This window comes from Papaver somniferum, chromosome 9, assembly GCF_003573695.1.
Source record: "Papaver somniferum cultivar HN1 chromosome 9, ASM357369v1, whole genome shotgun sequence".
NCBI lineage: Eukaryota > Viridiplantae > Streptophyta > Magnoliopsida > Ranunculales > Papaveraceae > Papaver > Papaver somniferum.
The window spans coordinates 18,081,100-18,108,713 of record NC_039366.1 but is presented as its reverse complement, the minus strand read 5'-3'; the positions used below and the strand labels follow the sequence as shown (position 1 = coordinate 18,108,713).

The following is a 27,614-nucleotide window of genomic DNA, read 5'->3' as shown; positions in this document are numbered from 1 at the left end:
TATGGTTGCGTTCTCTCGGTTTTAATTGTTAAACTCTTTTAAATAACAAAATCTGGAACTTGTATCTTATGTCTTTAGATTTCCTTGAGGAATTTGGTTTTACCACACCTCAAACCCTCCTTCTAAATTTTGTACAGACCATTTCCTAAAACTATATTCTGGTTGGTTTCTATTTAGAATATCACTATGTTTATCAATCGTCCTAAATTTAGAACTTCTGTTTTGATATATGGGAGTTGCATATATAACTACTGTTTGTAAATTAGCTATACAGCATTGTTTTCTTCTTCCTCTGGGAACAAGCCATAACTCTAGGAATCTAAATCTGATCGAACAATCATGGTTTGCATCAGAAAAGCAACACTTGCAGATATACCAGAGATTGCAGCTTGTGATTTGGTTTGTTTTCCGAGTGAAGACCCAGGCGTGTGTTTCTCTTTTTTCAATGATTCTATACTCTCACCACTTATAGTTGTTTATGTCGCTGAATATGGTGGTCGTATTGTTGGATATGTTGTTTCTATGATGTTAGAAAAAAAACCAGAAGAAGAAGACGAAGAGGAAGAAGCAGCAGCAGCAGAAGAAGATATTCAGGGTTATATTGACTATTTAGGTGTTCATCCGACTTGCCGTAAATTAGGCATTGCAGCCAAACTCATGGATGCTGCTCAGAACGCTTTGGTGCAAGAATATGGTTGTGAGTGTGTCTTTCTTCATGTTCGTCCAAGTAATCATGCTGCAATCAATCTTTATACCAAAGTACTAGGGTATAAATTCCATTACACTGAAGCAGAGTTCTATGATGATGGGGAAGATGCTTATGTCATGAAGAAACAACTTCCAGGAAAACAGCCAGATCACCTTGTTCTTGGATTTAGACATGGTGGTGGATGCTTCTGGAGTGAATCCAACGCCGAGTTGCTGGGGCTACTTGACAGACTAGAAATATGTTAGATACGAAGACAAAGATGTGATGAAGCTAGCGCGCAAGAGAACAATTTCAACTAATTAACGGTTGATTAATTCGCGTATGGGTTTATTTCATGGCTGATAATAGGGAATCAGGGATTTTGGTACCCTTTGTAAGTTGTGACCCTATTGGCAATGTTGATTTATTTTATCTCTCGACTTCATGTAAATTTATAAGTATTTTATAACTTAAATTTATCACATCAAAATCTCTAGAGGTATATAAAATTAATAAAGGACACATAATAAGTACTTAGTATAGTATATATCTTTCATTGTGTAATTCCCCTTCTGCAGAGTCCTTCATGTGCTCCTCATTCTTCTTGTAAAAAATCTTGTTCCCCCTTGTCTTGTTAGGTGTGGCACCTGATGAAACACGTAACTTCAGTGAAACATTTAGACTCAAGAAGCAGCTTCTTGTCCTAGACTGAACTGTTGAGAGACGTTTTCAATGTCTTCAATCAATCACCTGAATCTTGATCAATTGCTGACAGTCTCCCTCAATGATAATGTTTATCATACTGCACTCTTGGCCAGCTTAAAAGCAAGCAGCACTCCTTCCGTTTCAGCCACAACTGGATCACTTTGATTAAGAATTTCGAGGCTGCAGCTTGGGAATTAGTATCTCACTATAACTAATGCTTCAAGATTTCACCAAAAATTAGAAGATAATAATAGTATGTTGTATGAGGCGCTTTATTTGCTAGGAGATCCCTGAACGCCTCGTGCATCTAGCTCGCCTTTCACAACATAAGAGTAATATGTACAGTACTATATCAAAAATCATAGTGTGCGACCAAGTTTGTCTGTCACGTGGAACACGTTACAAGTCCATAAACCAACCACCATCAAGGAGATGTAAGATTTGAAGATAAGGAGATCAAGATCCGTGAGAACTTAGACCATCTCATTATCTAAGCAAACCGTGGGAGGATGTATTCTCTTAAACTATAAATTCTTTCCTTACCACTATAGAGTACACCCACATTATTTATATTTCTCGCAATTCACAAGAAGGCATATACTTCTTCAACTTCCCTAATTACATCACTATGTTCGGACCGTCGGGAACGAGCATGACTTTGCGATAATGAGATCTGAAGCGCTAATACGTATCGGCCTAAAGAACAGTTAGGCCAAATGCGCCTAAACCTAACTAGCGGGGGGCTGATGACCACACTCAAGCCCCTGTATGTAAGAACCCTAAGAGATAAGAATAGAGAAAGAAACACATTCCTGAGCTCATCTGTTGAAACTTGAAAGTGATTTTTCCGCCGCCGGAAACCCTAGAAGAAACTTCTTCCTACATCTACAGAAACCCCAGTAAGTTTGTCCTTATTTTCTTTTATACTTTGAAACGGTTATCATGGATTTGGAAAATCCAAAGCAACTAGAGGGACGAGACAGCTGCATGCACGAGGCAGAAGATAGGATCACCAACCTACCTGATTCACTTCTTCACCATATCCTTTCTTTTCTTGAAATCAAGGATGTCGCTCGTACATGCGCATTATCAAAAAGATGGAACTTCATCTGGACCTCTGTCCCAACCCTTGATTTTGTAAGCTTATACAAGCTAATAGGCAATAACGACACCAAGAAATTCATGGATATCGTGGATAGAGTATTTCAGGTTCATGATATGTCAAGTATACAGAAGTTCTCTCTGTGCTGGAGGAACTTCTATTACAGGGACGTGTTGGATGCATCTCGTGTTAATCAAGTTGAAATTAAATAACCTTAAATGCGACCAATTGCCGGTGCAATAAGGCGCAAAGTTAAAGTGCTTAGTCTCAACTTTTACATATACGAAGCCATTTGTCCCTTGTCTATTTTAACGTGTAAATCATTGATCACTTTGGAGCTAAATGTATTCTCCCCCTACGGTTTTTATATTCCTCAACATTTGTCTCTTCCAAACCTTAGGCACCTTAAACTCGGTGGAGTCCAGTTCAGCAATGAGCCACTCAACTTATCCAATTGTCATGTACTTGAAGATTTGACAGCGTGATGTGAGAAATTTCTGTATTTCAGCTCCTTCAATTGTACATTTGAAAATTATTAATAATCCTGATCGCTATTGTATATATAATTTGAGTCCAAATTAGAGAGTTGTGGTTAAAAGCTGAACAAAGCTCAGATTGTAGAGTTTTTGGCCCCATTTGAGAGAATATAGACCAATGATACTTTTGGGTTTTGAGATTTTTTCGGTGTTTTTTGCCGCACAGGAAATGAGGTAGGTGAAAGATACCTAAATTTAGATAAGTTTTTCTCCGATTTCCAGATTTTAATTTTATTCTCTTCTATTCTTTCTGCGATTATGTTTTCCCTGATTATATTTTCCTTCTCAATCCCATAAACGAGAGTGGAGGCATATACCATGAAAGTAAAACCCTAATCCCCTTCGTTTTAACAGCACATAGAAACGTCTGTTGCGTCTTTTCTTCTCCCTATTCTTCTTCTTTCGCTTTTGCAACAACATCCAAAGATTATTAACCTGTTTTTATATTTACCTTAGATTCTTCTTTGTTTTCTTTTCAGGAACATGCTATGAAAAAAGAGGAGCTTCTTGATTCGCAGATCAATGAGCGTGAAGTCCGTGAGGATGAAAAAATGGTAAGCCATTAATTCTTTGTTCTAGGTTTTTCTGAAACAGATCCCATAAAATTCGTGGAATAGAATCAACACAGGTAAGTATTTTTTCCGTGTTAATAGTAACTCACTAACTCAATTGATGATTTTGTTTCTTTATTTGATTCTTAGGGTTATGATTGTTGAGACTATTAGTCCCACATTGTTTGGGCAATCTAAGATCCTGCTATTTATATTCCTATGGGCCTCTCCACTTATTGCCAATTGGTTGTGAGTTGGATGCCCGTATTCTAACATGGTATCAGAGCAGGCTATTTGCGACGAGTCATTGACCGCGCCTTTACTCCGCGTCGCCCGATTTATTGTCCACGTGTTAGACCCAACGAGGCTACACGTGAGGGGGCGTGTTGAGACTATTAGTCCCACATTGTTTGGGCAATCTAAGATCCTGCTATTTATATTCCTATGGGCCTCTCCACTTATTGCCAATTGGTTGTGAGTTGGATGCCCGTATTCTAACAATGATTTCGTGTTAATATGATTTGTTTCTTTATTTGATTTTTTCTTTCCCGTTTATATGATTTCATGGTTAAATATCGTGACTGATGAGAAGGTACAAGCAAGTACCATTTTAACGAAAATTGATACTCTCAGCTTTAAAGGCTTAGATTTTTCTGAAGGTTGAATAACGTTTTTTGCAGCAAATATAAACACCCTAATCCTAAAAGTAAAAGTGAACCAGTTCGGAAACCTGGATTCCTTCCGATAAGTCATAGGATTAGATACTTAAAACTCAGCTTCTACTTCATCTTTTTTTCTCTCTTTCCAGAACAAAATGTCTATCTTCATGCCTAATATCATGGAAAAAGATGTTATCGAGGATGTCGTGAAGGGGTTGATTGGTATATTAGAATACTCAACAGCCGATGTACGAATTCCTTTGACCTCACTCTCATTTTGATATTCGTTAGATCTTAGTACTCACATTTGTTCATTTTTGTCTTTCTTTGCAGAACTGTGTATGTTGATGCTTAATATCATGGAGAAATATACTTTTGATGTCGTATACGAGCGAGATGTTGATTATTAATTTTTCTATACTTTTAGGACTACAGGAAGGTGATGGTAGTCTGCCTCAAGTGAATGGCGTATTGATGGTACTGCCTTTACGTATTACTTGATATGCAATCATCAATTGTCTTCGATACAATAAAATTGTTCTTTAGTTGGTAGGGTTTAGATCATGTGAATGTGGATCTTAAGAAACTTTTGCACGGGGTAAATGGTGTTCTCCGTCGTAATACAGTCATGGCAATGTGTTTCTCTTTTTCTTAATGTTATATGTGTATTGCATGGTTTGGATTTATGACAGGGAAACTGAAAATTTGTGGGCTACCAGAAGAACAGTTCTGCGAGCAAGCATTTGTTCGTTGTGCTAGGGAAATCATACGAAGCAAGGTTTGTTGTACTTTGATGGTAATGAATTTTAATTTGATTTTGTAAAACATAGTTTCTGCAATGAGGATTAAATGTGCCTTTCGCAATTATGAATCACCATCTAAAGTATATTTGATGGTGTCACAGGTGTGAGTGTGACGAGACTGAGCATGGCCTTCTGTGGTACCACGAGATGGGAGTATAGACCACGTAGAAATTATGTAAGTAGATATTTGCACATAATGAAATGTGGTCCTTAGATTGTTACTAATTAATACTGTTGTGAGGTCTTTAACCATTCAATAATGTTTTAATTATCATGAAAATTGAAATATACTGGAAAGTTGAATTGTGCGGAACATTCCCTCTACTTGCAGGGTTCTCCTCTAATTTGAGTAAATACATGATTTGCTTCTATGTTCGTTGTATTTTTGATGAATTGTAAACATTGAAGCATCTGTCTGCTTTCTATGTTCATTGTACTTTTGCTGAAATGAAAACATTGAAGCATCTGTCTGCTTTCTGATTTTTGGATTTTTGGTAATGCAGTTCTAGATTTTTAATTTATCTCACCGCGGTGTAACTTTGCAGGCGAGGAGTAATTTCTCTGAACCAAATGGTAAACGTGGTGAACAAAAGTGAGAGACACAGTAAGTGCCAGCCCTTGAAAATGCTAATCTTTCATTTTCAGATTATAGATTACTTCTTGCAGTTGTAACATTTTTTTTCCGTTTTGGTTGAAAATAGTGATGGGGAAAGCTAAGGTGACAAGCGTGATGACGATGAATAAGGATCAATAGGCGGAGATTGGACACCAAAATCCTCAAGAGAATAAAGAAAAAAATGTCTTCTAGTGATCACATGAACATGGTTCATGTTTCAAATGATGTCGTCTTTTCTGTTGAAAAATGTGGCACAAACTATCCCTTGGATTAAAGGGCTGAAACTAAAGTAGTTACATTAACGGTGATTTGTAGTTCATTTTTTTCAAATGTTACCACGAGTGAGTTGGGGGAGTTTGATGTATTTTGGATCTTGGGGATTTTGAGGGAGTGTAAGAGAGTACAGGGAGTTTGAGAGAGTTTGGTGTTTTGAGTGTATGGAGTTTGAGAGACTCTCCCAAAATTTCTACTCTTTTGGGAGATTTGGAGTGAGACAAAAATATACTGTAAACTCCCCAGAACTCCCCAAAAAATCCCAACTCCCTAGCATTCTAATTTTTACCACTAACAGGGAGTTTAAGAGTTTCTTTCAAACTCCTCCACGACTAACGGGGTCGCCTAGGGAGTTTGGGAGACTCTTCTAAACTCTCCCACGACTAACGGGGATTTTGATAGATTCTTTGAAACTCCCCACGACTAACAGGAAAAAACTCAACTACACCAAAGTCCCCCAATTCCCTTGAGGACTAACACCCTGTTAACTGTTAGTGATCTGGATATCATCATTTTGAATAATTAAGATGGCATAGATTATTATCAATTATCAAATTATTTTCTTCAGTCTCGTCTCTTAAACTTATTACCATGTTCTTCGTGCTAAATTTACCATGTTCTTTTTTAAATAGGTTTCATATTCAATGATGACAGAATAAAAACGACGACCCTTTCTGTGATAAGCTTAAGTCCGTGCAAAGCACGGGCGAGGCACTAGTTGAAGAGAATTATAAGGTTAATCGTAGACATCATGGTTTACGGGAGAGTTGCCAAAAATCCATGCACCAAAACTAGTGTCTCTCACGTACAAAGGTAGTATTGCGAAGGATTATTTCCTGACTACTTCTCTAACACCAGCGGAAGCAGATGTAGAAGATTTTTTATGCGGTCAATATTATGAATATCGTGCAACGAGTAAGTACTGGTGCAGCTGCAATTAGGTTTCTTCGACTGCTTTCACATGTAAAGGTTCTATCAATTGCTGATCAACTCATAAAGGTTTTGCTTCTATCTTTATGTTAGTTTTGGTTTATGTAATGGTATGCGATTGATTAGACGCCTTAAAACTGATATATTTTTTTTATTCCTGTGTTGGCATGTGATGAACAGGCTCTCTCTATTGCAATCGACCTCATAAATGTTTTGCCTACATTTAACAATTTGAAACAGCTGAACGTGTCTGCTGCAGTGACCAATTGTAGAGCAATAGTTGCTTTATTTCGGTCAGCACCTAGTCTGGAGTCCCTTGTAATCAACGAGGCAAGTGCATAGAGCTTCAGTTTTTTTACATACCTGTCTCTAGATAAAATGTGGTTCTCAGATACTATTATTAAGTCAAGTATGCGTTTGCAGTAAGTACTCCTTTAAGGTTCTACCTTTTTCTATTTATACTCAGTTAAAATGTTATGACACTGAAGACGACTACAACAATGGAGCTGATTGTTTGGATCTTGAAATTGTGACTACTGGGTGTTGTTTTTTACTCCTCAAGTCAGTTTGCTTTAAGCGATTTTATGGCGAACACCGTGAGATGTGGTTGGCAAAACTAATTTTGGAAAAAGCAAAAGCATTGCAAGCAATGGTAATTTCTCATTCTATTCATATTCTTGTATCTGGCAGAAATATAAAAAGCAAGGAAGAAGTTGTGGCGGACTTGCCAAGTTTTCGTAGAGCGTCCGCAGCAAGTTGTGTGTTGAACTTCTCCTAAATCATTATAGGGATTCTTGTGCTTACTTTTGATACAACGAGCTTTTTTTTTAGTGAAAACGGGTTGATTCCTGCCTATATCTCATATTTAACTCTCTTACTATCAAGGAAATACAATATGTTTGAGTTTGACCACAGTGGAAATACAAAGTCAGGGTTGGAACATCTAGGATTAACTCTTTTCCTGAGCTGCTTTCGTCTGCTCTCAATATCATCATCTTCAATTAATCATGTTTGATATACCAGGGATTCAAGCTTGCGACTTCCTATTTTTTCAAGAGGAATACGACCCAAGAGACTCTTGTTACTACCAGGATTGTATAATTTCGTGGCCTCGACTTATTTATGTCGCAGGAGACCAAGATAGTGCTGGTCGTATTCTTGGACATGTTGTTGCTAAGAAGAGATAGGAAGGCGAACGTCATGGTTATATATCAAATTTAGGTATACGTCCTACTCATCGTAAACAAGGAATTTTTCAAAGAAGCTCGTGACTGCAAATAAGATCCGGATGAAAATAACTAACAATGTTAGATAACAAAATGCCGGCCTATACTGCAATCAGATGGTTTTGAGGGGTTCCTAAAAAAAGAGAAACGGTCGCGGAATAATCATGCACGGCAATCTTCATAGCTAAAATGCTTACCTTCAGTATGGCAAAATCTAGGAAATAATATCGTAGGTAATAATAGTGTCTATATAAGCTCTAGGAAACTAATCCTAGTGATCACAATCTATTCTATATAAAACAACAACTAATGCTATCTTTCCAGTGTCAATCCGTAACAACAAACAATTAGAACACAATCACCAAGAATAAGAAGGTACTCTACGTCCAGATTGGACCAAAGAAAAGAAATACCTAACCTGGGAATTTTGAAGTATTAGGAAAGAAAAGAAGCTCCACCCGTAATCGACTGGACGATGTTCGAGAATTCATAAGAAATCTTTGTCGAAAGAAAATCCATAGTGCAAATCCATAGTCAACTGAACAAACTAGATCATGTTATTCAAATAGCATCAACATTAAAGATATTATGGTGCAGGTGCAGGTGCCCTTAATTTGTCTTTATTTTTATGAAACACACAGATAATATAACATAACATAAGGTATACACAAAACTCATGTGTACAAACACTGAACTTGCGTACGTAGACATATATGCATACTGCAAGAATAGCATTAAAACAACGCACCCTGACCAAGTCACAATGCATCCATGTCCATTAGGCTTTGGATTAACTTCAATTATGTCATCAAACTTCTTGTAATCCTTCAGCAGATCTCCTTCACATACATGGTGATGTAAAGTCCTCGCTTCATCATTGTGTGTTGTTTGCTCCTTTGCTCTCATCGCCTTACCCTCTGCATGCACATATTAAGGTGAAACTACAAAGTGGTAAATCAAATCATATAGAGAGTAATCATATTGTGTTTATATTTACCAAGAATGTAGTCCCAATCCTTGATACAACCAGAAACAAGTCCATCTCCTTGGACAACTTTGACGGCAGGGAAAAGATGAAAAACTGCTTGTGGAATTTCTTCATGGTGTTTCCAAATCTTATAAAATTCGTCAGCATCACAATTGACCTCCAATTGAGTTGCAAGTTTCCCAACTAGACCTGAAACACCATGATGAGCCATCGGCAGTTGATGATTGTTGTTCAAAACTTTGCATAGAAGTATATGGAACTATGAAAGACAAACGCAGCTGATGATATTGAATCCTTATTGGCCGAAGGAATTTATATAGAAAAAGAGTATGTGGATTAACAATTCATGGTTACATTATCAACTGCACATATCCAACTTTTTTTTTCCCTTCGGCCCAGGTAAAATAGTACCAAAATATCACAATCTGAGCCAAATGCGGTACAATTATTACGTCCTGCATAGTTCTATAGATCCGTTAGTCTATAACAGCCAGTCAAATATATATAGAGGAAGTTCTTGAACTGTAACAGTAATATCTTACGTACAACAAATCTTGAAGTTGAGATATATAAAGTACATTAGCATTGGAGAAAGCTATAATAAGGATTTTTTCGAATTTCCTCCCTTTATACAAGTGCAACCTTATTTCTCCAATGCGAAAATTACATTATTTCTCGCGTCACAAAATTGGTTAAAAAGACCAAAATCAACAATTTCTGGGTGAAATGGACAGTTAGATTTTGATATTGTTTAAATGGCCAAAAATGTAAAAATAGGCGGGATGTAACCAGTTTCATCGTGTTCATTTTCAAATATTTTTTCTTATTTTTAATTTACACAGGATGTATCCAGTTTCATACTTGCTATTTTTTAAATTTAAGATAGGATGAATCCAGTTTCATCCTTGCTATTTTTTTTTTGCCATTTCACTCAAACTATTTTTTACTCGTCCATTTGAACTGTGCTTTAAAAATATTTGGACAAATGACCCATTTTCCGTTCTCGTATCTTTTTATTGTTTTTTACTCTTATCTTTTGCATGGGCAGCCACTAACCATATTTTTATCATCAGAGAACAAGCAACCACAACCAGATTTATATAACATAGGGCATGCAATATTACTGATGTTGATTGATACCGCGTGAAGGAGCAACGGAAACAGGTAGAGAAGAGACTGTTTTCTCCTGCTTGCATGTGTAAGCAATAAATATGGTTCCATGGCTCTAACCAATGAATTGGTAGCAATATGTTGGCCTTTCGCGTATATTTGAAGTGGAGGCTTTAAAAAGTTTTGTAGTTGTTTGTAGTTGTAAGATTTCTTACAACTACACTCAACTAAAACTAATCCAATTCTTACAACTACACTCAACTAAAACTAATCCAATTCTAAGTGATCATTATGAATTTTTATTTGATTAATTGAATATTGAGAATATTTACAAGATAGATTCAAGTATTACAACAATTTTACTTGAAACCTAGATTCACTTTCTGTTTCTCTCTCTATTTCTTAATCAAGACTTCTCTTCGAACCCCGTACAAGTAATGACCTCTCTTCTTTATACAGAATTTTACATAGTGGATGACAGCTAAGATACCCACTATTTTCGGGATCACTATGAGACACATTCACTCATATACAATCGCTCATCTTCGCATAGCATACCTCTTCGCACAGTTCTCCACACTTTACTCGTGACTTTGCTGACATCATCTGGTGCGTCATCTCAACTTTGCCGTGTGCGATGCTCTTCGCTTAAGTTGTACTCTTTACTTCGCTTGATTACTAACGTGTGCGATATTTAACTCCTACATTTGCCTCTTCTCATATTGCTTATTCTTCAGAGTGAGCGATATGAGAAATTCCCCTTTTGCAAATCGCACATGCTTGTCTTTTTTCATTTTTATTTGCCGACAATTTTCCCTATTTCAAGCTCTCCTAATGTACGCGTGTCCTTTTAACCACTCATCTTTCGACACGACCTTTTTTACCGTATGTTTTTATCCGTTCATTTCTTCGCATTAATGAGAATAAATTTTGGAAAACGGGTCTCTCTTTCCTATATATTCTCTTCTATCTTTCCCCTTTTATTTCTTTCATTCTTCTTCACCTTTTCTGCAATTTTATACTCTTCATTCCCATTCTTCAATGGCTCCTGCCGGTAAAAAGATGGAGATTGAATTTAATAGATTAAAAACTGACTTCAACCAAAGGGGTTACAAACTCTCTCTCCCTCCTTCATATAATTTCGCATCCAAACTTAATCTTGATCTAATCAAATTTGATCAATGGAATAATCAAAAAATCATCGTTGCGTTCGGTCAACTTCAATTTCTACCAATTCATTTATATAACCCTGAGATTCCTCTCTTTTATAGAATTCTTGCTGATGAAAGATTCGCACGAGGAATATTTTAATTGGGTGGTGATCCTATTAGAATACCATTAGAGTATGCTCGTCGCGCAGCTGGTCTTGGAAATTCTTACCCTGATGAAGTGCGAAAAGAGGATCATCGTGATAAAATTATAGATCATGTTGAGTATACTCTCGATAATTTCTTTAAGAACTATTATGTCACCGTTATGAAAAGTAACGTGACTAAATGGGTTGTTCTCATAAGGAAAGTAGATGGTATCGCCGAAGATGAGAAAATCATGCGAGACGTTGATTGGAATTCAAACTCTAATCGTGTTGCTGGCAGATCCAATGATTCTAGTTGGCTTAATTTCCCTGTCATCTTAGAAGGTTCCTCTACAAATTCACTACATTTGTAAAAAATCAATGGGAAAGGGGTTTCTCTATAATTTAGAGAGACCCCCAAAGGAAAAATATTTTATATTGTTTTCTTTAGCGTTTTCGGTTTTTCTTAAGGGTTTTTCGGAGTTGCCAAGCTCAAGTTGAGCATCTACTACATATGCTAGTAGTAGGTGTAATATGGTGTTTTATCATGGATATATCCGTCCTGTGAGAGCTATAGCATCACTCTTGAGTGTAGCCGGGCGCTAATGTCTTAGGGGCAGCGTGTTGAACACGTGACTCACTCTGTTTTTCAAAGTTTTGCCTTGTTGTTGTTGTGGAGATATGGAAAGCTCGCTCGTTTCATCAAATCCATCACTTCCATTATAAAGGAACTAAGTATCAATAACTTTTGCTTATTTGATTTTTCTTTGTTTTGATTATTGCACCCAACATCAAGATCAATAATTGTACAATTCGTGATGGTGTTGTATTGTTGTGTTTAGAATACAGATTGGTATGCACCATTAAAGAGATCTGGTTATGAGCAAGCTATACAGTTTGTGATTGTTTTTTTTTTCTGTGCTTTTACCTGCTCTGCTCATCATCACTACATGTTTATGCAGTAGTAACTAGTAAGCACTAAGCAGTAGTCATCATGGTTGCGACTTGCAAGGGGTCCCTAAAGGCCCGTTTGGGAGGGATACATATAGGCCCATAATATGAATTTATCATGTGGGAATGATCTATATAGGTTTTTTGTTATTCTTTTTACGGAAAAAGCAATGCTTCATATTTTCATTCATGTGCTATTTTGATTACATTATGATAAATTTGATCATAAAAAAAAAATAGTACTAAATTCACAAATTTTGAGACCTAAAGAAAAGAAAAATGTAAAGACAATCGCCTAGTTTATCAATTTTTCTAGAAATAATAAAAGGAAAAATACTTTTGTCCACAACTAAAAAGCACTCTTCTCAACGACGAAAACAAAAACATAAATATGGAATTTTTCAATATAATTGATGCCCTAGAAAGTGGGTTTTCTGAAACCGGATGTATTTGAATAAGTGATTAGATTATGCAAAATAATGCCTGCTTAAAGGGTGTGATCCTTTTTGAACAGAATTTGACGCGGAATTAAAAAAAAAAAATTACCTACTTAGATATTAGGATCACAACCAAATCTGGAAATATTAAAATCTAGATCATCGATCTTAAGTATCATAATCACATATGGTAAACCAAATCCAATATCAAAGCACTGTAATACAATTACAGATGCAAAATCTCTCCTAATGATACGAATGTATTAGTGTATTGTTTCACAAAAGAAATAAAGAAAATACATATATAAAAGATACATAAACATATTATAGTTCGATAAAGCTTTAAGGTATGGAAACGAATATCTACACGTGCACCATTTCTTATGATAACTGAAAACAGAAGTGGAAACGAATGAGCACATCATCCCAAAAAGGGATTCCTAGTGGAGACAATTAACTCTCAAGCAAATACTAACCTGCTTCGAATTTCTAAAAATATAAAGATTAAAAAAATGCTTAAATTTTTTGTTAAAAAAAAAAACAACAAATATTGAAAGAACGATGATGAATTAAAGCATTCGATAATTTATACAATGAAGAAGCAAGTGTTAACCTAACCTTTCCAAACTCATTGGAGAAGACGATGCTAGAACAAACCCGATCAATAATAATAGCATCTTCCACATGAAGTGGTCCACAAGATCGGATATTTAGACAAACAAGCATATTATGCACATGAGTCATTTCCCGCCATATAAGTAGTAACCACCCTACTAAATAATTTTGATACGTGGAAGAAGTTGTTACTATTATTAATAATAATTATACTATTGGGCGACCTACGCATAATATTGAAACAGGGAAGAAACCGCCCTATTAATAATATTGAAATAGAAAATACATCGCACTGCTCAACTCAACAACGACCCATGGAGAAACACAAACGTTCCTCACAGGGAAAGTCACACAACACATATTACACGCACATCAAAATACACGGTAACATTTATACAGATAATAAAAACCCATCATGCTCGCAAATAGAAAATAACTTAATAATTACAAGAAGGTCACAAGAGTTCCCACCTGGATTGATAGCAAACCACAAGTACTTCAATATTTCCAATCTACAAGTTTCCATCACCAGTCATCACCATTATTGTTATCCTCATTATCTGAAGTAAATTCATAAACTGACATTAGATTCTTCTTAGTGGTCTCTTTAGTACATATTCTACCATCTCTGACCTTAATTGATTCTCCATTTTAATTACTATGTAAAAATTTGCTATCGATAACTAGGAAACTGGTCAGAGGTTGGTGGAAACGTCACAAAATATCATCTTAGATAACCAAAAATCACTTAATCCCCCGGTTATGTTAGAGCAATGCTCGGTCGAACTCGCATGCGTTGCTATCTCAAGCATGTTTGTCAATGTTAGTGATCAAAACTATAAGTCTTGATTTCTAGTCTACTTATAGCTAAGTCTCGGACTAGTATAGAAAGTGTAGTTGAGCTCAAGACTCCATCGCGATCATCATACAAAGACGAAGAACTACTCAAGGAACTGGTGGAACTTCATCGACTAAAAGGTATGTGGAGACTTGAACTTATCTATCACTCAAAAGTCTATTTACTCTATCTCCTATCTTAAGACAAAAGTCGTTTTGCTATATAGACTTTGATTATACACATTTGCTATTTTGAGCCGATTTTATCTCGCTTATCTATTTCTCTAAATATGTGTTGGTAAGCTTTGTCTTTGGCCAAGTTCATCTTTAATAGTGACGAAAGTCATAATAAGTTTCAATTACTTGAAAATGGCTTTGACGAAAAACAGTTTGTGAATAACAATCATATAACTTCCTCTAAGAATGATTCAATGATTGAAATGAGGGTTTAGATTATATAACCATGGTTGGATATAAACATTGTGAGGTAACTCATACATGTATAAGTCCTTATTCCTTAAACCAAAGTATGCGTACTTTGATGCTCAAGAAAACCGGAACTAGAGTCCGCGTACCAAGTCCGCGTACTGTCAAAGGTTCTCATCCCGAGAATTTTGCTGGAGTTTATGAATTGAAAACAAACTTATTCCGGGTATTTAAGTCTGCGTACTAGTCCGCGTACTTAAGTTGGTTATTTTCTAAAAACGATTATTCGTGAACTTAAACTTATATTAACTAAGGAATGCATGTTTGCAAACCGTGGATATAAAGTTCATGACTGGATTCGAGTGAATCAAATCATATTTGCTTCGGTTGTGTCTTGTATACTTGTATAAGATCTAAGCAATTGAAAAACTCTCTAACTAGTTCATTTGAGTCATTTGAAATAGTTATGGTAAAGAAGAATATGGTTGATACGAAAGTGCTCATATGGCTAACCATTTGGCTAACTACTGTTGAACCAACTAGATGTACATGTTTTGGTACGGTTACACAAACCTAAACAAACGTGCATTTCATTTGTGTGTAACAAGCTAAGTTTCGATCTAACGGTTGAAATATATTAGCTTGAATCTGATCAGGTTTACATCTAACAGTGAATATTGAATGATTTGTTACTAAGCTAACATTGATTGCAAACCCTGATTTGAAAGACTATATAAGGGAGAAATATAGCAACTGGGAAACCTAATTCCCACACCTCCTGTGTGATACTAGTTGTATTAGCTAGAGTTGATTCGCCTTTAACCTTAGGTTTCTTCACGAGACCCTGTAGGTTAATGACTTTAAGACTTCATTGTGATTGTGAATCCATACCGATATTACTTTTCTTGTAGTTGTGTGATCTGATCTTGTTGTTTCTATCGTATTGAGTATAATCGTAAGATTGGATTGAGATTGATTTCTCCGATAGGCAAGATATAAAAGTAGTCACAAACATCTTCGTGTCATCGTTTGTGATTCCACAATATCTTCTTTCGCTAGTCGATTAAGATTATTGTGAGGTGATTGATAATTCTAGGTTGTTCTTCGGGAATATAAGTCCGGGTTATCAATTGGTTCCTGTTCACCTTGATTTATCAATAGACGGAACAAAAACTCGTAGATATTTCTGTGGGAGACAGATTTATCTATTACCGTGGACTTTTCTGTGTGATACAGATTTGTTTATTAAAGTCTTCGACTTTGGGTCTTAGCAACTCTTAGTTGTGGGTGTGATCAGCTAAGGGAATTAAGTACGTAGTATCCTGCTGGGATCAGCGATGTAAGGAGCGCAACTGTACCTTGGATCAGTGTGAGATTGATTGGGGTTCAACTATAGTCCAGACCGAAGTTAGTTTGTAGTAGGCTAGTGTTTGTAGCAGGTTAATACAATGTGTGTTCAATATGGACTAGGTCCCAAGGTTTTTCTGCATTTGTGGTTTCCTCGTTAACAAAACTTCTGGTGTCTGTGTTATTTCTTTTTCGCATTACATTTTGTTATATAATCGAAATATCACAGGTTGTGCGTTGAATCGGTCAATTGGGAAATCAAACCTTTGGTTGTTGATTGAAATTGATTGATCCTTGAACATTGGTCTTTGGTACCGTTCAAGTGATTTCTCTTGTATTCAATCGAGAAAGAGAGATATAACTCTTTGATACACTTTTGTAAAGATTGAGTCTGACTGTCTAGTTGATTCTCTTGAATGTATTGGAGTTAGTCCATACAGATTGCTAATAGAAATATTGGGTGTGGTTGTTAGACCCTATCTTTTTCAATTGGTATCAGAGCAGGCAAACACGTTTAAAGACCTTATCAGTCTGTGTTTGTAGAGATATGACTCTATGGACAGGAATTCTATCTCCATAAACGTACCACCAGTCTTCGATGGCTCAAACTACCTATGGCGGAAAATTTCTATGCGTGCTTTTCTTCAAGCTCATGAGTTTCAAACATGGGTACGTGTTGTTAGTGTCTATGATCCTCCGGTTAATACATAAGGCGATGTATCTGTACCTCTGGATATTGGTAGATATAGTCCAATAGAAATCCTTGCTGCAAAGAAAAATTCTGACGTCTTAAATACTATCATACATGCCATTACCCCAGATCTTCAGCACCATGTGACTACGTGCACCAAGTCTAAAGAATCCTGGGATATCTTAGAAATTGTATTTGAAGGAAATACCAGTGAGAAAGAAGCTAGGCTTCAAAACCTAAATTCTGGTTGGGAAAACCTTCGTGTGGCGGATGAAGAAACATTTGATGAGTTTAATCACAAAGTGTCTGAAATTGTTAATGCATCTTTTGCATTGGGTAAGACCATTCCTGAAAAGGACATTGTGATTAAAATTCTCAGATCGTTGCCATCTAGATACGATTCTAAGAAGCATGTCATCGTTAAAGGAAATAATTCGCAACGCTGTCTAGAAATAATCTGGTTGGGAAGCTAAAGATCTTTGATCATGAGCATACGTCCAAGTCTAGTAAGGACGTTGCTTTCAAAGCACTAAAGAACACTAAATTACTTGACAAAAGTAAAAGTGTTTACATCTCTGAAGATGATCTTTCTGAGGTTGATTCATCAGATGAAGATCTTGACAAGTCTGTCTCACTGATCACAAGACAGTTTAGGGGTCTTCTTTTGAAGAGAAGTAAACGGTTCTCCAGAGATAAATCCAAGTCATCAGATAAACCACATAATCGTGTTCCTCCTAAAAACTTGGATAATGATGAAACTGATGACGAGTATATGCCTCAGTGCTTTAAGTGTAAAGGTTTTGGTCATTTTCCTAATGAGTGTCCAAATCAAAAGAAATATACTGGGAACAAAGGTCTTGCTGCAACTCTTGATGAAATTTCTGACAACTACAATTCTAATGAAGACGAAAAATCAAGCGTTGCACTTCTTTGTGAAAATATTGATTTTGATAATTATAGCAATACATACATCAATCTTGATATTCTTTCAGAAGAAAACTCAACCAATCTGGAAGATGAAACTGACATTTCTATTGGAAACTGTGTGAATAATGTTTCAGGTTCAACTATGTGCCTAACAGCTTGCACATCTCATATGCTTGAGTTATATTCAAGGTTGACGTGCTCGTATTGTTCACTCAAATTTCATGAACTATCAAAGTGTTACAAGTACAAACACAAATTGAGACATGTCAACAAACTTCAACGAAGAGCAAATCGATTAGAAAGCAAGCTTAAACTTGCTCAAAAGACCACTGAGGTATGTAAGATTTTATCTTCGTCTAAGAAGTTAGTTTCCAAGGATAAAACAAGACCATTAGAGAAGAAAGTATGGTCCAATCGTTTTGATAGACATAATTCTATGGATTCCTCTCAAGAGGAACATGGTGGACAGATTGTTGTTCACCGCAACACAACTTGATTGTGTTGATTTGTAGATCTTGTCTCATGTGCCTGATCAAATGAGACAAGGTTGTGCACCACTCCGGCTTTAGGAAAAGTTTGTTTTCATCTTTTTTTAGTTTTGTTTTTTTGGAATTCCCAATCTATCAATAAAGGAGGGTTATTCTCGAGCAAATGGGTGTCCTAGATTTCTTTAGCCTTATCTTCACCAAAGAGCAGAGAGAATCATTTTCTCTTATTCTTCTTTTTCTTTCTTCTTCTTTTTTCCTCTGGTTTCTTCTTATTCTCTTCTTCTTGTTCGTCGCCTGCGAGACAGTTGAGAGTGGTGGGTGAGAATTAATTGATGGAAATCAGGTAGTGATGCTGTGTAGATGATACAGGGGACGTTGGAGATGTGAATCATGATAAAGAACAGTTAGGTTGAATCTGAGAGTATCAAAATTAGGGTCATAAATTTTATTTAGGTTCTGAAGATTTAAGAGATGAAATTAGAGCTATGGTTGGATGAAAAATCATGGGTTTAGGTTCAATTGAAGTTCTGAACTTGTCTCGGAGATGAACTGAGAGATAGGGTTCTTGAATCTGGTTTCGAGATTCGATTGAAGATAAATTAAGAATATGAATTTGATTTTTTATGAGGGTGATTGAGATGGGTATTGAGGGATTAAACGAATTAGGGTTTAGAATTGAAAAGCAACTCGAAATGGATAATTAGGGTTTGAGTAGAGATTCAGAAATTCAAGATGAAGTTGATTGAAGTTGTGTTGTGCTAGTAGTGAATATTGAATTAATCTAAGAGATTAGGGTTTATCGGAGGTAATCTTTTATTATATCAATTGGATTGAATTTCAGTTATTATGTTGTGTTATCAGAATTTGAGTATGTATTGAATTAGATATGAATGTGAAGAATAAGAGAATTCATAAAACTGTTACTAGAGTAATTTTAGTAGCTGGTGGAGAATATAGTGAAGCTAAGAAAGGTGATTGTGTTTTAATTGAATGATAGACGTGTCTGTTAGAGATGGAGTTTGATTGTTGTATTGAATTTCAACAACCAAATAAGTGAATTGTTTATATGATTTGGAAATCGAATAAGAGAATAGTTTTGGTGTAGTAAGATGTTGGTTGTTGCTGTAATAGACTAGGAGGTATCACAATGAATTATTAATATTGAAACTGTAGTGGTGGTGATGATTTGAGTTGAACATATATGGGGGAGTTGGTATGTTTCGGGTGTAAGAGAATTGAAATGATTCAAAAATTAAGTTTGTTTGTAGAATGGATTGAAGTTGAACAGGAGTTAGAGTGTAGTTGTGTGAGAACCTTTGGTATGTCTGACTAAATTTATTCAGTCTGACTCGGATTTGTTCTTGTCTGACTAAACAGTTTTGCTAACTTGGTTATTCTAACTGAGTTGAGTCGTGGTGACTCACTAGTTTCCCTGTCCTGACCTGAGTCGACCCAGTTGACCTGACCATTTGACCAGGACCTGACCTTGACTTTGGAATTTTCTTGATGTGGACTATTAGTTGACACCTTGACCGTTAGAAAACGTTAGTTTGGCTCAGATGGACCGGGCCTTTTGTAAATGGGCTGGTTTAGTAGACTTGGGCTTAGACTTAGGTTTCTTACTTTGATGGTTTGGACCCTTATGGTATGAATTAACATTTGGTTCCTTCTACAAGTTGTAGATACTCATTAGACATATCTAATGGACTATAGAAACAACCTAATTGGATTAGTAAATCTTTGTATGCTAAGGTTAGATAATGAAAAGGTGTAGAACCATAAATGGGCTTAGAGCCATTAGATAGTTCACTTATCCTATAACTAGAGAATTGTATGATATTATGTTATGAGCCTTGTGTGAGCCTTTAGGATAATCTCTTATAGTCCTTGTGTGATTAACAGTTACTCTTTATTAACAACAATCGAATCAAATGATGAACTAGTGGATTGTAAATCTCGAGGTAGGCGTGGCTTGTCATCTAATCAGGTGGGAACTTTGTAACCTTCTTGTAATCATTGAGCTTACTTTTTATTTGCGAGAATGATGCGCACCTATTTCTTATGAGCATATATGAGTGCAATTGGATGGGTATGTTGTATGATACGCGTTGTGTGATTTCCCCGCGAGGAGTGCATGTGGTCTCCCCACAGTTTCTCGCTAAGCTCTATTAGGCGAGATGTCGTTGCAAATATTATTACTTTTATGTTATATATTAAAATCTGTCTTTAATAGGGTGGTAGACCGTTTGCGAATATTACTTTAATAGGATGGGAAACTGTTTGCGAATATTACCTATTAGGCGAGAGGTCGTTGCGAATATTGTATTATATATTATCTGAGAAATCATTTGTGTGAATATCATACTTGATTGTCCTATGTTGATTGTTTTATCGACTGTTACTTTCTTGTTTCCTTTCTGGTATGTCGTATTTCGATATTATGCTTAGAGTCGTGAGTGAAAGTGTTAATTGTTTTCCTTTGTTGTTGTACTTTCATTATTCTATCTCTTGGTAGTATGTTAGTGATTACTTGAGAGTTATATTTTTTCATTGCGCACCCCTTTGGGATGATGTGCTCACACGTTCCCACTTCACTTTCAGTAATCAGAAGAAATGGTGCACGTGAAGATATCATGTTTTGTAGCGTAAAGTTTTAGCGAACGGAAGACATTTATTTATGTTTTATATATGTACCCTTTCTCTGTAAACAACACATTATTATATACATATCACATGAGAGACTTTCATTTACATAATATCAGAGAGTTTGGGTTATGTGACTAGCATTTTAGGTAATGGTGATTCTTCAAATCGATAATCTAGATTTGATGTTTCAATTAGGTTGTAATCTTATCAGCTAAGCATTTAATTAGGTTGGGGCGTCACAAGTTGGTATCAGAGCTCACTATTAGATCTTACATGGGCAACAATAGATGATAGTTAGTTACAGATGGGTGAAGTAGATTAGTTTAAAACCGGTTTGGATTGTGAGATAAATCTTAATCACTAAAATCTAGCAATACCTAAAGGATTTGTTTGATTGATTGATTTTTTTGTTTGACTATGTGTACGTTTATGAAGTAAAAATTGTAGGGTAAACCAACTACTTTATATGAGATTAGAGAATAATTAGTCTATAATTATGAAGGCATAGGAATACTAGAAGAATAGTGAGACTAGTATATTTGATAGACCCTGAATATCATATAGAAACTTTGTTATAGAGTAGTTTGTAATGTACTTTGAACAGTAATTTATTGAAGTAGAAATTAGTGTAGAGAACTTAAGTCAGAAATTTATAGTTTCCATTATATAAATTCATGTAAGAAAAAATTAGACTTCCCTCTTGGATAGAACTTAAATCAGTATAGTTGAACCTAAAGCATATAGAAACTTTATTATAGAGCATCGTATATAATGTACTTAGAACCAGTAATCTATTGAAATAGAAATTAGTGTACTGAACCCAGAGCCACAAATTTTAGATCTTAGTGGTAGAAAACCATTTAGATTTTGTGTTTCATTTCATGTTACTTTGAACTCATTTAAAATGAGTTGATTTTCGCGCGTTTGTAAGTACGAGCAGTACCATGAGATAGTCGAGAGATAGCATTTCTCTATAAGGTGGGGAGTTTTTGAAGACCAGAAGGAGGGTTTGATTTTCGAGGACGAAAATGAATAATGTGGGAAGAATGTAAGGACCCTCAAGCTCGTCAACGCAATTATACCAGTCAAGAGACGTGTTAGCCGATAATAACTCGATTAATTTAACACGAATGTTAATTAATAGATATCAATCTAACAACTATTTAGATACAAAACTAGTACCGTTGAATAGATCTCGAAAAGCTACGTAGAATGGACTACTCGAACGTGTCATTCAGATACCGGATAAAGAAGATATCTTCAGATATGTATGAACGGTAAAACCGTCATTTATCGGAAAGACGCTATTGATGTAACACAAACACGTTGTGGCTGCCTTTATCAAAGAAAGTGGGTGTCCTAGTAATTTATTTAGCCTTACTTTCACCAAATCGAGCCGAGAGAATCATTTTTTCTTCTTCTTTTTTCCTCTCGTTTCTTCTTCTTCTCTTCTTCTTGTTCGTCGCTTGCGAGAGAGTTGAGAGTGGTGGGTGAGAATTAATTGATGGAAATCAGGTAGTGATGCTGTGTAGATGATACAGGGGACGTTGGAGATGTGAATCATGATAAAGAACAGTTAGGTTGAATCTGAGAGTATCAAAATTAGGGTTATAAAGTTGATTTAGGTTCTGAAGATTTAAGAGATGAAATTAGAGCTATGGTTGGATGAAAAATCATCGGTTTAGGTTCAATTGAATTTCTTAACTTGTCTCGGAGATGAACTGAGAGTTAGGGTTCCTGAATCTGGTTTCGAGATTCGATTGAAGATAAATTAAGAAGATGAATTTGATGTTTTAGGAGGGTGATTTGAGATAGGTATTGAGGGATTAAACGAATTAGGGTTTAGAATTGAAGAGCAACTCGAAATGGATAACTAGGATTTGATCAGAGATTCAGAAATTCAAGATGAAGTTGATTGAAGCTGCGTTGTGCTAGCAGTGAAGATTGAATTAATCTAAGAGATTAGGGTTTAGCGGAGGTAATCTTTTATTCTATCAATTGGATTGAATTTCAGTTATTATGTTGTGTTATCATAATTTGAGTATGTATTGAATTAGACATGAATGTGAAGAATAAGAGAATTCATAGAACTATTACTAGAGTAATTTTAGTAGCTGGTGGAGAATATAGTGAAGCTAAGAAAGGTGATTGTGTTTTAGTTGAATGATAGACGTGTCTGGTAGAGATGGAGTTTGGTTGTTTTATTGAATTTCAACAACCAAATAAGTGAATTATTTATATGGATGATTTGGAAATCGAATAAGAGAATAGTTTTGGTGTAGTAAGATGTTGGTTGTTGCTGTAATAGACTAGGAGGTATCATAATGAATTATTAATATTGAAACTGTAGTGGTGGTGATGATTTGAGTTGAACATATATGGGGGAGTTGGTATGTTTCGGGTGTAAGAGAATTGAAATGATTCAAAAATTAAGTTTGTTTGTAGAATGGATTATGGAGCTGAGGTGTAGAGTTGCTTGAACTAAGTGTGTATATTAGAACTAGAATTGCAGTGAAGATATGGATGTACAGGTGGTGGATTAGTTTGTTGGAAGTAACTGATACTGCTTGTAGAAATGAGTTTGTGAGGTGCAGCTGTAGAGTGGGTTGAAGTTCTGGTGGTGGATTTGAGAATAGGATGGATGATGTAGAAGTGTATCTGGAAATGAAGTTGCAACTGGATATTAAAAAGGTGTTAGTTGTATCTAGAGATAGAGGTAGAGTTGGAATGGTTGTGTAGTGAGATGAAAGGAAATGTTTGCATGACTGTATTGGAAGAATGGAGGTTAGATGAAAATTGGAGTTGAATCTGAACAGTGAAAGGCTTGCAGTTGCTGCCTAAAGGTAAGATGAAGTTGTAATTGAAATTGTGTTATGGAATTATTTTAGAATCGATGTATTGAATAGATTGAAGTTGAAATGGAGTTAGAGTGTAGTTATGTGAGAACCTCTGGTATGTCTGGCTGAATTTATTCAGTCTGACTCGGATTTGTTCTTGTCTGACTAAAAAGGTTAGCTGACTCGGTTAGTCTAACTGAGTTGAGTCGTGGTGACTCACTAGTTTCCCTGTCCTGACCTGAGTCGACCCAGTTGACCTGATCTTGATCATTTGACCAGGATTTGACCTTGATATTGGACTTTTCTTGACGTGGACTGTTAGTTGACCCCTTGACCGTTGGAGACCGTTAATTTGACCCAGATGGACCGGCCCCTTTGTAAATGGGATGGTTTAGTAGACTTGGGCTTAGACTTAGGTTTCTTACTTTGATGGTTTGGACCCTTATGGTCTGAATTAACATTTGGTTCCTTCTACAAGTTGTAGATACTCATTAGACATATCTAATCGACTATAGAACCAACCTAATTGGATAAGTAAATCTTTGTATGCTAAGGTTAGATAATGAAAAGGTGTAGAACCATAAATTGGTTTAGAGCCATAAGATAGTTCACTTAGCCTATAACTAGAGAATTGTATGAGATTATGTTATGAGGCTTGTGTGAGCCTTTTAACTAATCTCTTAGAGTCCTTGTGTGATTAACAATTACTCTTTATTAACAACGACCGAATCAAAGGATGAATTAGTGGATTGTGGATCTCGAGGTAGGCGTGGCTTGTCATCTAATCAGGTGGGAACTTTGTAACCTTCTTGTAATCATTGAGATTACTTTTTATCTGTGAGCATGATGCGCACTTATTCCTTATGAGCATATATGAGGGTAATTGGATGGGTATGTTGTGTGATACGCGTTGTGTGATTTCCCCGCGAGGAGTGCCTGTGGTCTCCCCACAGTTTCTCGCTAAGCTCTATTAGGCGAGATGTCGTTGCAAATATTATTACTTTTATGTTATATATTAAATTCTGTCTTTAATAGGGCGGGAGACCGTTTGCGAATATTACCTTAATAGGACGGGAAACCGTTTGCGAATATTACCTATTAGGCGAGAGGTCGTTGCGAATATTGTATTATATATTATATGGGGAAATCATTTGTGTGCATATCATACTTGTTTGTCGTATGTTGATTGTTCTATCGACTGTTACTTTCCTGTTTCCTTTCTGGTATGTCGTATTTCGATATTATGCTTAGAGTCGTGAGTGAAAGTGTTAATTGTTTTCCTTTGTTGTTGTACTTTCATTATTCTATCTCTTGGTAGTATGTTAGTGATTACTTGAGAGTTATATTTTTTCATTGCGCATTCCTTTGGGATGATGTGCTCACACGTTCCCACTTCACTTTCAGTAATCAGAAGAAATGGTGCACGTGAAGATATCATGTTTTGTAGCGTAAAGTTTTAGCGAACGGAAGACATTTATTTATGTTTTATATATGTACCCTTTCTCTGTAAACAACACATTATTATATACATATCACATGAGAGACTTTCATTTACATAATATCAGAGAGTTTGGGTTATGTGACTAGCATTTTAGGTAATGGTGATTCTTCAAATCGATAATCTAGATTTGATGTTTCAATTAGGTTGTAATCTTATCAGCTAAGCATTTAATTAGGTTGGGGCGTCACAAGTTGGTATCAGAGCTCACTATTAGATCTTACATGGGCAACAATAGATGATAGTTAGTTACAGATGGGTGAAGTAGATTAGTTTAAAACCGGTTTGGATTGTGAGATAAATCTTAATCACTAAAATCTAGCAATACCTAAAGGATTTGTTTGATTGATTGATTTTTTTGTTTGACTATGTGTACGTTTATGAAGTAAAAATTGTAGGGTAAACCAACTACTTTATATGAGATTAGAGAATAATTAGTCTATAATTATGAAGGCATAGGAATACTAGAAGAATAGTGAGACTAGTATATTTGATAGACCCTGAATATCATATAGAAACTTTGTTATAGAGTAGTTTGTAATGTACTTGGAACAGTAATTTATTGAAGTAGAAATTAGTGTAGAGAACTTAAGTCAGAAATTTATAGTTTTCATTATATAAATTCATGTAAGAAAAAATTAGACTTCCCTCTTGGATAGAACTTAAATCAGTATAGTTGAACCTAAGGCATATAGAAACTTTATTATAGAGCATCGTATATAATGTACTTAGAACCAGTAATCTATTGAAATAGAAATTAATGTACTGAACCCAGAGCCACAAATTTTAGATCTTAGTGGTAGAAAACCATTTAGATTTTGTGTTTCATTTCATGTTACTTTGAACTCATTTAAAATGAGTTGATTTTCGCGCGTTTGTAAGTATGAGCAGTACCATGAGATAGTCGAGAGATAGCATTTCTCTATAAGGTGGGGAGTTTTTGAAGACCAGAAGGAGGGTTTGATTTTCGAGGACGAAAATGAATAAGGTGGGAAGAATGTAAGGACCCTCAAGCTCGTCAACGCAATTAGACCAGTCAAGAGACGTGTTAGCCGATAATAACTCGATTAATTTAACACGAATGTTAATTAATAGATATCAATCTAACAACTATTTAGATACAAAACTAGTATCGTTGAATAGATCTCGAAAAGCTACGTAGAATGGACTACTCGAACGTGTCATTCAGATACCGGATAAAGAAGATATCTTCAGATATGTATGAACGGTAAAACCGTCATTTATCGGAAAGACGCTATTGATGTAACACAAACACGTTGTGGCTGCCTTTATCAAACCAAGTGGGTGTCCTAGTAATTTATTTAGCCTTACTTTCACCAAATCGAGCCGAGAGAATCATTTTCTCTTCTTCTTTTTTCCTCTCGTTTCTTCTTCTTCTCTTCTTCCTGTTCGTCGCTTGCGAGAGAGTTGAGAGTGGTGGGTGAGAATTAATTGATGGAAATCAGGTAGTGATGCTGTGTAGATGATACAGGGGACGTTGGAGATGTGAATCATGATAAAGAACAGTTAGGGTGAATCTGAGAGTATCAAAATTAGGGTTATAAAGTTGATTTAGGTTCTGAAGATTTAAGAGATGAAATTAGAGCTATGGTTGGATGAAAAATCATCGGTTTAGGTTCAATTGAATTTCTTAACTTGTCTCGGAGATGAACTGAGAGTTAGGGTTCCTGAATCTGGTTTCGAGATTCGATTGAAGATAAATTAAGAAGATGAATTTGATGTTTTAGGAGGGTGATTTGAGATAGGTATTGAGGGATTAAACGAATTAGGGTTTAGAATTGAAGAGCAACTCGAAATGGATAACTAGGATTTGATCAGAGATTCAGAAATTCAAGATGAAGTTGATTGAAGCTGCGTTGTGCTAGCAGTGAAGATTGAATTAATCTAAGAGATTAGGGTTTAGCGGAGGTAATCTTTTATTCTATCAATTGGATTGAATTTCAGTTATTATGTTGTGTTATCATAATTTGAGTATGTATTGAATTAGACATGAATGTGAAGAATAAGAGAATTCATAGAACTATTACTAGAGTAATTTTAGTAGCTGGTGGAGAATATAGTGAAGCTAAGAAAGGTGATTGTGTTTTAGTTGAATGATAGACGTGTCTGGTAGAGATGGAGTTTGGTTGTTTTATTGAATTTCAACAACCAAATAAGTGAATTATTTATATGGATGATTTGGAAATCGAATAAGAGAATAGTTTTGGTGTAGTAAGATGTTGGTTGTTGCTGTAATAGACTAGGAGGTATCATAATGAATTATTAATATTGAAACTGTAGTGGTGGTGATGATTTGAGTTGAACATATATGGGGGAGTTGGTATGTTTCGGGTGTAAGAGAATTGAAATGATTCAAAAATTAAGTTTGTTTGTAGAATGGATTATGGAGCTGAGGTGTAGAGTTGCTTGAAC

General features: G+C 35.7%; 2 protein-coding genes and 1 long non-coding RNA gene across 8 annotated transcripts; 2 read left to right on the top strand and 1 right to left on the bottom strand.

The window, feature by feature from the left end:
* Positions 1 to 339: 339 nt before the first annotated feature.
* On the top strand, positions 340 to 954 carry LOC113311502 (N-terminal acetyltransferase A complex catalytic subunit NAA10-like). The gene has a single exon (XM_026560336.1). The coding sequence runs from the start codon at positions 340 to 342 to the stop codon at positions 952 to 954; it is 615 nt and encodes a 204-aa protein (XP_026416121.1).
* Positions 955 to 3,283: 2,329 nt separating this feature from the next.
* On the top strand, positions 3,284 to 7,717 carry LOC113309402. Of its 6 annotated transcripts, none has more exons than XR_003340579.1 (8): positions 3,284 to 3,355; positions 3,511 to 3,585; positions 4,391 to 4,489; positions 4,575 to 5,019; positions 5,146 to 5,219; positions 5,590 to 5,648; positions 5,746 to 6,932; positions 7,044 to 7,209. It is a non-coding gene; the product is annotated as an uncharacterized LOC113309402 (long non-coding RNA). The 6 variants fall into 6 exon arrangements; XR_003340580.1 differs by having other exon boundaries at positions 3,325 to 3,396; positions 7,044 to 7,210; XR_003340576.1 differs by having other exon boundaries at positions 3,511 to 4,489; positions 7,044 to 7,210.
* A 684-nt stretch (positions 7,718 to 8,401) lies between these two features.
* On the bottom strand, positions 8,402 to 9,288 carry LOC113311501 (major latex protein 146-like). The gene is made up of 3 exons (XM_026560335.1): positions 9,087 to 9,288; positions 8,838 to 9,006; positions 8,402 to 8,507 (listed from the first exon to the last, which is right to left on the bottom strand). The coding sequence occupies exons 1-3, from the start codon at positions 9,286 to 9,288 to the stop codon at positions 8,402 to 8,404; spliced, it is 477 nt and encodes a 158-aa protein (XP_026416120.1).
* Positions 9,289 to 27,614: the final 18,326 nt, after the last annotated feature.

Coding starts and splice junctions, on each gene's coding strand:
- LOC113311501 (XM_026560335.1), bottom strand. CDS start 9,288: ATGGCTCATCATGGTGTTTCAGGTCTAGTTGGGAAACTTGCAACTCAA. Junction 9,007..9,086: donor GGATTGGGACTACATTCTTG/GTAAATATAAAC, acceptor ATGTGCATGCAG/AGGGTAAGGCGATGAGAGCA. Junction 8,508..8,837: donor TGCATTGTGACTTGGTCAGG/GTGCGTTGTTTT, acceptor CAAAATTCCCAG/GTTAGGTATTTCTTTTCTTT.
- LOC113311502 (XM_026560336.1), top strand. CDS start 340: ATGGTTTGCATCAGAAAAGCAACACTTGCAGATATACCAGAGATTGCA.